The 13,429-nt window shown below is 45.0% G+C and overlaps 3 protein-coding genes across 7 annotated transcripts in view; 1 reads left to right on the top strand and 2 right to left on the bottom strand.

Annotated features, from left to right (window-relative positions):
* Positions 1 to 7,370, bottom strand: part of LOC135393829 (dual specificity tyrosine-phosphorylation-regulated kinase 4-like) — a 117,683-nt gene extending 110,313 nt beyond the window's left edge. Inside the window, exon 1 of one of the 3 annotated variants that reach the window (XM_064624125.1) lies at positions 7,289 to 7,370. Coding sequence is in view for 2 of the 3 variants with exons in the window: in XM_064624122.1 (XP_064480192.1) it covers positions 2,720 to 2,785 (66 nt within the window). In the remaining variant the exon portion in view is untranslated. Of the gene's footprint in view, positions 1 to 1,688; positions 1,782 to 2,719; positions 2,921 to 7,288 lie in introns of those variants that run through there. The other 2 variants (XM_064624122.1, XM_064624123.1) reach the window with 2 other exon arrangements.
* Positions 6,707 to 9,919, top strand: LOC135393830 (ras-related protein Rab-20-like). Its single transcript, XM_064624126.1, has 6 exons — positions 6,707 to 6,945; positions 7,023 to 7,116; positions 8,644 to 8,703; positions 8,860 to 8,972; positions 9,032 to 9,128; positions 9,208 to 9,919. Exons 1-6 carry the CDS (start codon positions 6,923 to 6,925, stop codon positions 9,466 to 9,468), a joined length of 648 nt encoding a protein of 215 aa, XP_064480196.1. The 5' UTR covers positions 6,707 to 6,922; the 3' UTR covers positions 9,469 to 9,919.
* LOC135393828 (uncharacterized) overlaps positions 9,905 to 13,429 on the bottom strand; it is a 102,755-nt gene continuing 99,230 nt past the window's right edge. For all 3 annotated transcript variants that reach the window (XM_064624119.1, XM_064624118.1, XM_064624120.1), the window contains exons 22-27: positions 13,254 to 13,367; positions 13,108 to 13,154; positions 12,621 to 12,807; positions 11,913 to 12,190; positions 11,690 to 11,823; positions 9,905 to 11,370 (exon numbers count right to left, since the gene is read on the bottom strand). In XM_064624119.1, the coding sequence (XP_064480189.1) occupies positions 11,200 to 11,370; positions 11,690 to 11,823; positions 11,913 to 12,190; positions 12,621 to 12,807; positions 13,108 to 13,154; positions 13,254 to 13,367 (931 nt within the window). In that variant the 3' untranslated portion in view covers positions 9,905 to 11,199. The remainder of the gene's footprint in view (positions 11,371 to 11,689; positions 11,824 to 11,912; positions 12,191 to 12,620; positions 12,808 to 13,107; positions 13,155 to 13,253; positions 13,368 to 13,429) is intronic.

Raw genomic sequence — 13,429 nt, forward strand, 5'->3', positions numbered from 1 at the left:
CCGGAAGCGGATATGCGAAGGTTGACTTTGCTGCGTCGCTAAACTTGACACGAATGGAACATTATCAGTGATCGACATTCGTATATAAAAACCGGCGAAGTCTTGGTGAAAGACGAAAGATGGAAGTCACTGAAAAGGTTAGCCAGCCTGTAGTACTCGAACCCACATCTTCTGGATTGCCGGTGATCTTAAGTCTTGGTGATCGTTGTTGTAATGCGATATTAATTGCGATTAGATAAATTCACTGGCGTAGCCAGAGGGGGCGGAGGGGTTCAAACCCCTTCCCGAAACCGTACCTTTGAAAAAGGGAAACGAGAGTGAAATCCTCCTCTCCCATGTAAAGTTCCCATAGAACCCCTCCCAAAATATTTCTCTAGCTGCGCTCCTGGATAAATTTGTATCGCGTATTTGACCAGTTTGTAATGTATTCTATTTAACTTTAGATGTTTCTCTGGGTGTTTCTTTCAGTGCAGTACAATCACCACACTATAGCACCCTCGACACATGTAACGTTGTCTTGGTAATTTCGTAGGAGATAATAACTATTAGAGGTAAAATTTGATATTGTGAATAAGCGCAAGGTACGTGCAATATGCCTAATCATACCAAAAAGTGTGTCAAATTAGTCGCACTGAAGAAAAAAAATAAAGGGGGAGGCCTGAATTTTTCCCGGTATTCCAATTAACCCCCACGCGCGGTCCAATAGACTAAGAATGTCCTTGTAAGCCCCTGTGTCGTTGTTGTTGTTGTTTTTCGTGTACAGCTCGCGTCAATGTTAAGTTGAACACCTCTCCAGCCTGCGAAGTGGGAAGAGCGAGCCACCCTCTCAGTGCCTAGAGGAAAACAACTCCTTCATAAAGAGGGTCACCCCCTCTAAGTGTACAAACGAAACCAAAACACCCTCCGCCGTTAGTTCTACTAAGCACCACCAGGGTCCGCAGGCCGGAATGGCGTTCAAGTTAACTCTGATGCAAGCTGTACCCATGTTAGCCTGACTCCTCTCCTCCTCTTTTATCTCTTTCATCACGCAAATATTTGCACTGGTCTAACATGGTCTATACGGACAGAGGAATCTGTTTCACATCATTAGCGCTTATTCGCCCGATCGTATATCGCGTATATTTGTTATTCATGCTTTCAACGTATGGACACGGCTGGTACAGAGTTCGTTCGCAGCAGGTATACCGCTTTCGGCAACGGTCTGTGGCTGGTGCAAGACAGTCGAGCGTGTTTTCGTATTTACGTTGTTCTCAGCCTCGCTACAAAGTTAGACATGCTTCCTCTTTTCTACCATGTTACAAACTATTCTTTTCAAACGAGTGGACACGAAGAGCGTGATCAAATATGTTCCATTCTTCTTAACATTAGTAACTCTATTTGTGTTGAGCGACTGCAAAGCCGGCTTCAAGTAGCCACGGATACAACTGCCAGTTTGACTCAAGACCAATCGCACACCACCATTTCCCTACGTGCCTCAAAAAGACCGTCCCTCAAAAAATACAAATAATTAGAAAAATAAAAAATCTAATCCAAACGACAGTAACATAAGGATGCCCGTTAAATCTCGTCTCTCTTTCCAAAATTCAGATCCAAAAGCTTTATGTCGCTTGTGCACCTTTCGCACGTGCATGTTCGTCGAATCTTCATTCCTTGCCTATATTTTATATCCCCGAGGTACAAATATTTACCTGTTCCCGCATCCGCCGTTGCTGCATATACACGGGGGACACGAAGCGCCGTTTCGACTTTTCCCCTTGCGTCAGGCGAATAAATTTTCTGAGCAAACTCAAACAACTATCACATGGAAGAACGGTGCATGGCCGAGGCGCATTTCGGCGTCGTTCTGATAACGTTAGTCGCGGTGTGCTGACAAGCGATTTGATCAGATAAGATCTGTCACGGCTTGCGGGATGCCTGAACTGTCAGTCGTTATGCGCGAAAGAAAGCGTCGGGTGAGCACTCCCTGAAATTGAATTGGAAATGTACCCAAGCAGCACAATGTACTGAAAGTCAGGTGCAATAGGGGTGGACGGTATGTGTCTTATCAATGTTCTTTAGTTTCACAAGTCTGTTCAAGGCCTTCCACATACCCGTCCACCCCTATTGCACTCGACTTTCAGTACATTGTGCTGCTTGGGTATTGTGCCGAAGCAAAAGATCTTACAGCAGTTGAGAGAGTGAAGAACGAGTCGAGGTGTATGCGCTATCACCTAAAACAGACACCAAGCAAGAAAGGCTGACGCGCGAAGCCGTGCAAAACACAGACGTAAACAAAATATTTAAAACTCCCCCTCTCGTATTTTTGTATATGAAACTCTCCATTCATCACCTGAAAAATAGAGTTGTTGTTTGTGTATAGTGGACGCAAAGTAACCTATTAAGGTGAATAAAATCCGGAACCGCTCTTGAAAGAGCGGTGGCGTATAAAATATACGCAGGCAATCAAAGTACAACTACTAATCAGTCGAGACACGAACACGATGAAGCCAACAAAAAGATAAAGAGATCACTCCCGCTCCGGAAGCCTGGACAATCTCATCTGCTTTCATCCCGCTGACACGCGCCGGACAAAATCGCTTCACCGATCTTCATCAATGCTCACCCTCCCCCGCCCCCTTTCACGACCAGGCGCAACATGCGCGAAAGCATTATTAATGCATAGGCTGGGGGGGAGGGGGGGGAGGTGCCATCTTCAAATCATCGCAGAGGTTTGGCTCACCTGCAAGAGGGTATCCCTTTGAATGAGCGGCAGTTGACGTTCTGAGCAGACCTCTTCTGCCGCCATGTCACGAGCGATGTTGAACACGTCTTCTGCGTCAAAAAGCAGCCTTCGTCCTCATGCTGCGCGGTCGTAAGAAGCGACGACGCGAGCTTGCAGTCGCAAACCGGGCTCCGACGCGCTCGCTTGGCAAACGACGGCAGCCAGCGCCGCTAGCGAAGTAAGCGGCGCCATGCGGCACGTTGCGGAGTTAGGTAACGCACAGGGATGGGAACACAGCCGGGAAGATGGGGGAATAAGGGAGGAATGGAGCGAAAAGGTTTTTCCTCTTCTCGATTGCGGTTGTGTCGGTAGGTAGTTGTGGAAATGTCCATGTTATTCAGCTTCTGATGGTATGATGAGAATGTGTGAACATAATGCGTCAAATGACGCCGCTTTCGTATCTTATCAGCAATTGTCGAGGCGAGTTTTCTCCCCAAGAATATTTGACATGTTTTGAGAATTTTGAATTAAAAGAAATCAGGTCGCACTCGGAGATGTCTTCCTTTGCCTTTGTTTGGGTAAAGCAAGCAAAGCAGAAAGTTAACATGTTTCGGCGTATATATTTATGTCTCAGAACGTTCGCGTCGTCTTCTTGATCTCGGTGTTGCGGTAATTGTGCAATAGTCCAGAGCAATGTGATTCAGCTTCGAATGGTGTGATGATAATTATGTTAACAAGCACTTGCAAAGATAATGGCGTCAAATAACGCTGTCTTTTTAACTAATAAGATTGATCCAATTCAATTCAATGTTTTTGTTTGTTTGTTTGTTTTTCAGGTGCCTACACGCAACCTAAATGGCGCACCAAATCCTAAGGGAAGTTATTAAAGGGTTTTGAGAGATTTAAGTTTTAGGTTTTACTTGAGGAGAGTTCTCTCTTCAAGGGGGGAGGATGACTTTATTTTGTGACCGTCAGCGAAGAAAACTTGACTTGTTCGAGGTATCTGGTCAATAATGATAAAAAGGGTCACATTCGGCGATGTTCCGTTTTGTCCGGTATTCCGATTAGCGAAGAAGCTGTCTTTTCCGGTATTTATTCATAATTTTCTGTGTTTCTGCTATTTCATCTTCCTTTTGCTTGTTTGTGTTTGTTTTTGGGAATAACAAGCCTACACAATGGCTAATCTTTCTCTTCTTTTTTTCTCTCTCTCTCTTTCAGCATCAAAACATACCCCCCCCCCCCCTGTTTTGTCCTGCTTCGTGCAAGGCAAACAAAGCAGAACGTTAATGTTTTGGCGAATATATTTGCGTGTCAGAATAGGGAAGGGAAAGGGGTGTTCCCAGCACCCCTGTCCTCTCAGCGGTCTTACAGCACCCCCCAAACACCCCAAAAGCCCGAAAAATACGGGCGGCACATCCCCTGTCCCCCTACAGATGAAATTCCTCCACAAATTCCTGATCTGCTTTCAAGCGAGGTTCTATACGCTACAGAATTTTCTGGAATACAACCGAAGCAAACCTCTTGGGGAGAATACCCGACGCTCTCACGCGAACTGTAAGGGAATATTCTTTCATTGGTCCGCGTACGCCCTTTCGGTTCTCTCTCTCATCATCATCATCACCATCTCTCTCTGTCTCTCTCTCTCTCTTGCACATCTCATACCAGCAATGACGGTACTGGGCGCTAATAAACCGATGTCGACAAGCAATGTGGGCCAGCGTCACTTCATCCGTCCCCTGAGCACCTTTCTCTTTTGTGCAGCTGGCCAATCGGAAGAGACGGTCATCTTTCTCAAGGCTCTTCTTGATCCTACATCGATCGCATAGCGCTGGCCGGAAAGCATTGTGACGAAGGCCATCGTAGGAGACGCTTTTATCATCGCTGCGTTCTCGACTGTCTTTCCCCAATATCTTGTTATTCTGAGATTGCACTCTTTTGTCTCGAGGTTTCTTCCTATTAATAGACCGTGGCCATACGAGGGACTCGATTTCCCATGCAGTATGTGCGCGAGTGCAGACTTTGCTCGTGAGGAATATTTCATTCTTCCTCACTTTTGTTTTCTTCTCTTTTTTTTTTGTCTAGTAAATATAAATATTCTGTGTTGCCTCCACGATATTTATTATTATTGTTATTTTGATGTGTGCTGGATTTTCGAAGCGACTGCAGAATATTTCTGTCGAAGAATAATCGAAAAATTCTAAGGCGTAAATGCGCGTTTTTTTTTATTAGAAGTTTTTGCAAACGCTATGCCACTGCAGCCCACTGACGTCTCTTAGTCGTGATTTCAAATCCCGTAGAAATCCAGAATCGTAGTAGATTACAAGCATAGAAGTAGCCTTTCATCCTTTCATGCACATGTCCCGCTATTTTCAAGTCCATGAAGTGCATGAAAGTATTTATCAGAGCCTTTGTGAACCTTTGCCATCGCTTCATTTCCGCATATCTAATCATCGAATATTCTTGCATAAAGAGCCAGATAAACTGAACCTTTCTTCTTCTTTTGTTTGCGACCGTTATTCATTTCATAGGATGGATGGTTGCAAAAGAAAAAAATGAATACGACATTCTTTTCACTTCATTAGTTTCATTTATTTACTGTCGCAGCTCCTTTTATGCTGGATTGCATATCCGGTCGCCCAGCGACTGCTCAACGGTTAGCAGTTTCAGATTTCACACAAACGAGAGAAAGCGGTGGAAAAAAAGAGAAACTACAAAAGTAAAAAATAAAAAAATCGCGTGAAATGGGGGAGGTCGTAACATTGTTTCCGGATGACATTTACTGTCCCAATTAGCAAGTCAGGAAAAATCGCGCCGGGCGGTATGTTTGGACACGAATAACCCTTTTTTTTTTTTAATTTTTGAAAGTGTGCTTGTACATTAGTTTTCCTCTAAGCTTCGATGACGTTATTTAAACGTGACAACGAGCAGCAAATGTTGCATAATGTAAAAACCCCGAGACTAGGGAACACGAAGGGACAGACACAACACGAAGTCTCAATCACAACACGAAGCAAATGTTGCCACTGTGTAGTACGGGCAGACGTCGTTTTCTGCAGCACCTAAAAATAAAGCCCCGTAATCTACAGAAAAGAAAATAGAAAAGAAACGGAAAAGAATGTCTGCGTCTGTTCGTAAACTTGTACGTGTGCAACGACTTCCGGTAGGAACTCGGCCGGATCGAATACATAGTCGTTGTCTGTGGTGAAATATGTATGACAGCTATATTCTTCCGAAATAAAAATGGACGCTGTTATGAAAGTTCAAAACACCCCTGTGGTAACCATGAAAACGGGCGCATTACTGAGCAAAGTTAACAGGGCACAATTTTTAAATGAACCTGAACTAGTAAGCGCATTCTTTTCACTTGCACTGGACTGCACTACCTTGGACTCCACGCAAGACGGGTTTTCGGGAGCTGCACTTTCCAGCTGAAAGGAACTTTATTAGTAACGCCTTTCTTTTCAACAGGAAAGTGCAGCACGCAAATAACCCAGTTCAGATCTGGTGCAGGAGGTGCAAGCGAAAAGAATGCACCTAGTATGAAAGTCAGTCAGAGTCTGGTTGCGGGTTCCTCCTTCCCCGGTTGTGTGTGTTTTTAGCGCACGTGTAGATAGGCTGCAGAGATGGGAATTTCACGTGGGTCTTCAGTACAAGCACGCCGCGAGAAACACCGCGATGCATCGCGAAGCTACAACTGGCCACACGCTCCAAAGGCGCCACGAAGATGGGATATCCCCGTGTTTGTTTCTCGTATCAGGCTTTCAGCACACACACAGAAATCAGCTGAAAACAATGTTATCTAGAGCATAAACTAACAACCCCGTTATCGTACCGAATACCATAACCTACTCATCGTAACTCGATTTGTACTTTTGCGAGGATAAAGAAAATTTGAGGACACGTAGAACACACCTAATGTTCTTTGCAAGATCACTCTATCTGAAAACCAGTGGGATTTCAACGCGTATCAGTGTTTTCAAACCCGTCCCAACAAGGGTCGAACTGACCTCGAAATCCGAGAAGTGACAACGGGAGTCTGACGGGGAGAGGAGTATAATCGTTAGCCAACCACGTGCATCTGTAACGGAGGCGTGTTGGGTGCAGCGGCATAGCGGAGTCAGTAGAACATTAGCCAAGCGGCGCGGAGCACAACGGCTCTACGGTACGTCACTGACGTTACGTACGGACCGACGCCAAAAACCCCGTACAAGACAAAACAAGATGCGGACCAGGCTTCAAGGAGCGTACGTGATCTCTACGTGCAGCGTATTTCCAGCCCGTTCTTATTTACTACGTCCACTAATTTATTTTTCCGGTGCAGTGACATGAAGGTGGTTGTCTTAGGAGACGTTAATATTGGCAAAACGACACTTCTCATCCGTTACATGGAGAAGCGATTTGAAAGCAAGACCTCGGTAAGTTGAAAATATAAGCTTTCCTAATGCAGGTGCAATGCTCCGCGCCTATGACTTTCTTTGCTCGGGTAGCATTATATGCGTCGTAAGTGTTTGCGTTGAGTTGCAACGCTGTTATGTAACCGTCCAAGAAGTTGTTTTGATAAGGAAGGTTAGCGACCGGTGTACTTACCGGTTGTGCCGATTTGTGCAGCCTTCGCGTGCAGATAAGCGGTGATATTTTTTGAACGATGTACCGGTGTCCGCGCTTGGGAATGGAATACTAAGTGGTTCACGCGTCTAGGGCTTGCAACAGCGTTCTGGGTCACGGACAATCCCTTCCATGCCAGTTCTCTACGGTGGAGGCCGGTGCCCTGTATACCAGTTCTGGCACACACATGGGTGACTCGCACCATCGCAACAAGACAATAGCGTTTTCCGAAACACGATAAGGTTTACTGAAAATAAACGGGTGAGGGCCGCGAAAAAGGACAAAAGAAAAAAAAAAAAAACTTTGGGAGGGGCGCCCCTCCCCTTTGGGGCTGCCACACTGCGCGGCACTGGTGCACCCGAAAAGCGCGCTCTCGGATGCCATTATCTTATCAAGCGCCACGTACTGGAGTCGAGCGTCACCACTTCGACAGACAACAGAATACATACATATTCGTTAATTTTTCGCCAGTCGCAGTAGAATTTTACCAGACATGGTACAGATTGGGCCAAAAGTTTACGGAACACGCGAGCGGCGTACTTTTTCTTCGGTGCGACACCCTAGCGGCTAGGCGGAAGCGGGTGAGTTCACTATTACGGAGGGGTGGAAGAGTGCACTGTTAGCGACACACAGTGGTAGCTTCCACTTCCATAGCACACCCAAGCGACACTGGAACTACCACTGTGTGTCGCTAACAGCGTGCCCTGTTGGCTGTAAGAGCTTAATGTGTCAATAGCTGAAGCGACAGCAACACCCCTGCAGGGGTGTTTGCAGGGGCATCCCAGGGGTGCAAACACCCCTGTAAAAAAAGGGGGTGTTGCCAAAAATTTGGGGAGTATAGGAAGCAATGGCAGATCCAGGGGTGGCAGTTCTGTGGTCACCCTCACCCCCCCCCCCTTCCCAAAAAAAAAAAAATCAACATTGGATTTCCCTCTGAGAGGGGAAGGGTCTCGATAAATAGCAAGCATTCCACAATTTAGTCATTGCAGGCAAACTGCATGCCAAAGCGCAAAGCATTGCAGAATTTTCTTTTCAACATGTGGCCTTTCGTGGTACGCCCTGTCTATGCTATAAACTCATCATGCAACGCAATTAAATTTTTGGTTGAGAATCTCTATACATGGCTACGCTATTAATCACAGTCTAGTTTATTTCAGTAAGGTTTACTCTGTGCTTCATTTGGAATGGTTCCTAGAAGTGCGCGAAACCTTTTAAATCGGGAGCACGTGTGCAGCTTATTTTTAGCTTTCAAGAATGTTTAACGCAAGCAAATCCGGTATCGACAGACGGCCCGCTCAACAGAGGTTAAATCTGTCCACAATGGTCTTCCTTTTCAGGCTACAGTTGGAGCAACGTTTACAGTGAAGTCGCAAGACAATAACAATATCGCTATATGGGTAAGTACGACTTATTCTAACGTGCGTGTCAGAGTGAGGGAGGGTGCTTAAAATCTGTGTTCTGACAAGCGTGGGCAAGTCCCACTCCTCGGTAGGGCTTCTCCAGGAAGTTTGGGTAAAGTGTATTGCTAAGGTAGGTCACACCAATTTTTGCAGGACACTGCCGGTCAAGAACGATACTGCGGCTTGAGCTCCTTCTACTGCAGAAATGCCGACGTTGCCATATTGGCATTTGACATCACAAACCGTGAGAGCTACCATGCTCTAATGTAAGTATATGTGGAAAACATTAGAGGTGTCACTTTGCTGTACATGCGTAATATTTCAGAAATCGTTACCTTCAGCTGATGAGCACAGTAAATGGCTTCCCCCTGAAAGTCTTAGTAGGAACAAAGTCTGACCTACTGAAGGAGAAAAGGCGTCAGGTAAGGGCGGTACCAAAAAGCGGAACTGTTCCCAGTTCTGTGTAAGTGTTCCCTAAATTCCCTAAACCTAATCCTGCAGGTAACCATGGCAGAAGCGCAGCAATTCGCAAGTAATATCAACCCATCCTTGCCCGCTGGAGATATACCATATTTCGAGACTTCAAGCGTGACCGGCGTCAACGTCGAGAAGGTTTTCGAATACATTTTTGATCACTGCTGTACGAAAAAAATCCCCATTTCCTGTTGTCTCAACGCATCACCGAAGGAAAGGGTAAAGCTAGGACTGACTGCGAAAACCATTTCGATAGCACATACTGCAGCGAGCTGTTGTATTTACTAGCGCTACGTGACCTAGTGATTTTTGACGTATGTATATATTTAAAAAAACATGGCCCATTGTAGGTACAGCATGCACAGTGACTGAGACATTCATATGCATGCATATGTGTGTATGTTTGTAACATTCTTTTTTTGAATCGTGCTTATGTCACCACATTAAGTGTTTGTCCCTTTTCGGATGTACATGCATTTTATGTAAAGCATGTGTGCATTTCTTACATAGTTGGGTGATGATGTTCACCCAAACTGTGAAACTTCCATGCAAACTGTGATACCCTTCTGACAGGTGACATTGACCATTTTGTATGTGTTGACATTGTATGTATTCTGTGTGTTGACATTGACCATTTTGTACAGTGCCGCGTACGTTTTTATCTAAGGACTCCTCAGTGTGCTACGAATTGCATGGTGTGACCTCGTGAAAATATAAAATAAACTGATTTTAAATTTTATACATTATAAGGCTCCGAAATTTGTTACATGTCTGATGCATATTTTTTAATTGTCATTGTCCGTCGTAGTAGTGAACAAAAAAATGACACATTACAACAAAAAAGGGCTCCTCAAGCATACACAACAAAAGAATGGCTCATAAATACCTCACAATCTAGGCTACAGCAAAGCACAACTTTGCACAATCGTAAAAGATACTGTGTACATCGCATAGCTTGCGCGTGGCATGAACACAGGCCAAAGTTCTGAGCCGTTGATATCTGCCGATGATCTGACTAAACTCCATTTTAAATGGAGACAAACATCAGCTAAGACCAACTCAACAATCAACGCGCATCCTGCCACTTGATGTCAAACTCCACAGCTTACTTAACAGCTACATTCCATACATTCGTTTCATACATTATGAAAATTAAAATATAGCTTCGTACGTCACAGACTGCATGCACTGCACACAGTAAAGGTTGCTGTGTACAACCAGATCCTCGTGTTTTAGGAACCCAGGGTCTTTTAACCCAGGAAAACCCTTTTTTTCCCCCGTGATTCGCACCATCGTAAACCACGAAAACGAACCCACACGGGGGCAGCACTAACACTGCGCGGCCACTCGGCATCTCACGTTAATATCATACGCGAGGCTCTCTTTTTTATCAATTTCCACCCGATTTTACAGCCTCTTAAATACAGCCGGATTTTTGCCGCCAATTTTTAAAAAGCACGAAATCTGAAAACACCAGGGCCTATGTATAACAAATCCTAGTGTTAAAAAAAAAAAAAGAAAAAAAAAAAAGAGCACTGTAGTTGCACCTCAAGGGTTAGGACCAAGGGGACCACGCAAGTAACTTCCATGATACCAGCAGAAGAATCTAATTCTTTTGGTACAGCAAACCCTGTGCTGGAGTTAACGTATTGTAGCGTGTTTCGTACAGGTGGGGCCTGGAGCTACTACAGTACGGAGATGTCCGGTCGTTATTAGAAAATGTCCAGCACTAATTCAGTTTGTCTTCCATGTCCACTCACAAACACTGCAGTCCCGTCTGCTAACGCGTTCGATTCTTTTCTCTCTTGCGTTCCACACAGACTTTGCTGGTTGCACACTTGGTTCCTCGAAAAAAAAAAAAAAAAAAGCAATGTCACTCGAGCTTTGGCACGCTCGGATATTCTTTAGCCATTCCGTCAGAGTTATACGTTTCAGCTGCCACTGCAGACACTTAGATTGTGCACTTTGAGGACTTGTGTTCTATCACATTGTGTTGAAAGCAATGGGGGGGAAGGCACGTCAACGTCGACTGGAACTGAGGACTTCCTTTATCCAATGTGAAACTTGATAAACACTAGTGAAAACGGATGGAAGCAGCACACTGTCGCAGTCTTCCTTGAACGTGAGCACACCTTGGATCTCCCAGCGGTTATGTTCGCTCATGCAGATCAGGGGAGCTCCGCTGTCCTTCTGCGGGTTAGAGTTACACGTTAGAACGTAAAGTGATCACAAAAAAAGGCAGTGTCAGCGGAGAAACATTTCTGAGTGATCAACTTGGGACTACAAATTAACTGCGGTACATCCAACAACGAGATACCGAGCACGAATTGAGGTGCAACAATTCAGGGGTGGCATAGTACGATCCATGCTTACAAAACGTTCATGCAAGATTTTATTGCAAGCGTTACGATCTTGATCGTACATCCTGGTCAGTAGTTACTCAGTATAATCTCTCAGACATGCATTTTGGGAGGATTTGTTGTTTTCAATGGATATTTTAAACTTTTACCTGACACAGAGCTTTCTCCTTGTCGACAAAACTGGCACACGTCACAGCTCCGTGCAGCTTGCCGTCGTGGCTACTGTTGCACTCGTTAAGTGACATTACGGGTACGGGTAGGTAGTGCAGATGTTGCGTTGATTCTGCGATAGCCGGAAACAAAGAGAACATAAACGAATGAAGCATGCCCTCGCTCAACCTTGCCTCAATCCTTGCTCAACTTGAATCTCACCTGAATCGGACATCCCCCATCCTACTGTCACGCAAAGCTGCTGAGGCTGAACGCTGTTGTTGGAAAGGCACACAGCTCTGGCGGCACCCATAACATCAACCGGTTGAGCAGTCTTGACGAGCACCACATCATTCACGACGACATCACCAAACGTTTGGAGCTGCGGATGCTTGAGCATGTGACTCAACGTGTAGTTGCGAGAGACCACAGCATCCGCCCGAGTGAGCAGTGGAGCATCTTGAACGAAGTGCCACGCGGAGGCGTCGTCTGCCGCGGAACTGCGGGGAAACACGTAAGTGTGGGGATCTCCACCATAATAATTTGTCTTATATTCTAGAGCCTGAAGTTTTGGGGTTTTTACCCAATTCTTCACCGAATATGCGCCCCGAATTGAAGGTCGCCTCTTTAGGGTGAAACCCAGATTTTTTCCCGGCAAATTGCCCTCACTGGGATATCTGTAAGAATGCACTGACTTGCTTGCTCGGCAGAAAAATGTGGTTACACCACCGTTTGTACCAAACCGCTACAGTTAGTTTGGATAAACCGAGCCAGATTTTCTCCCCGAATTTAGCGTACTGGAAGTTTTTCCCCGAATTTGCGTGAATTTAGAGTGCATGTTTATTTACCTGATTTCTAGTCCCCGAATTAAAAGAAAAAAACGTTTCCTGAAAACTTCAGGCTCTACTTATATCTGAAGAAGCCATTTACCTGTTAGACACGCACGACCATGAAGTAACCAGCCAATTCGGAGACAAAATGCTGGCAATGCAAACTTTGTCCTCTGCCTTGAGAAGCCCAACAGAAGGCCACTGTCCTTGCGTTGCTCCGGTGGTAGACACAATCCTGGCGTGAGGTCCTGGTTCATCTCCATGTGCCAAGTTCCATGAACCACATTCTGAAAGGGAAGGAAGTTACGCAATTTGATTCCTGTGTTTTCACTAGAGCAGAATAATACAAATGTGCACTTTCAAAAACCAAAGTGTCATAATTTTCATCGCTCCCCAGGTAGAATTCCCCCACCCCCACCCCCTGATTATCTCAGCCCCCTCCCATAACTGATATATGGTGCATACATAATAAACAGTACTATATGAAATCTTTAACCATCTGATTAATTTCAGCAGATATCTATGAGGTGTCAGGGGAGATGTTCTTATTTAAAGCTATAAAAGTGTATAATGAAATGAGAGCTCACCATACTCCTCACAAGTTACGGACAGGGCAGTGCTGCACGTGTCATTGCTGTCAATAAACAAAGCCACGTTAATATACGTTTCCAATAGGAATTTGGCCAATTCTTCCGAATTAGATTGGATAAAAATGTTCCTTAGCTGCTCTTACCTGACCATAAGCGATGAAACGAGGCTCCTTTCTGTTTCATTCTCCTGTTTTGTGTACACCAACGACGTCTCAAACGGTGTTGTGACAGCAATGAGTTCCGTTTCTGTTGCTTTGCTGTGAAAAACAAGAAAACGGATACTTAAGGATAAGAACAAAGTGGCATATGTTATGAACTT

This window comes from Ornithodoros turicata, chromosome 5 (genome assembly GCF_037126465.1).
Source record: "Ornithodoros turicata isolate Travis chromosome 5, ASM3712646v1, whole genome shotgun sequence".
Lineage (NCBI taxonomy): Eukaryota > Metazoa > Arthropoda > Arachnida > Ixodida > Argasidae > Ornithodoros > Ornithodoros turicata.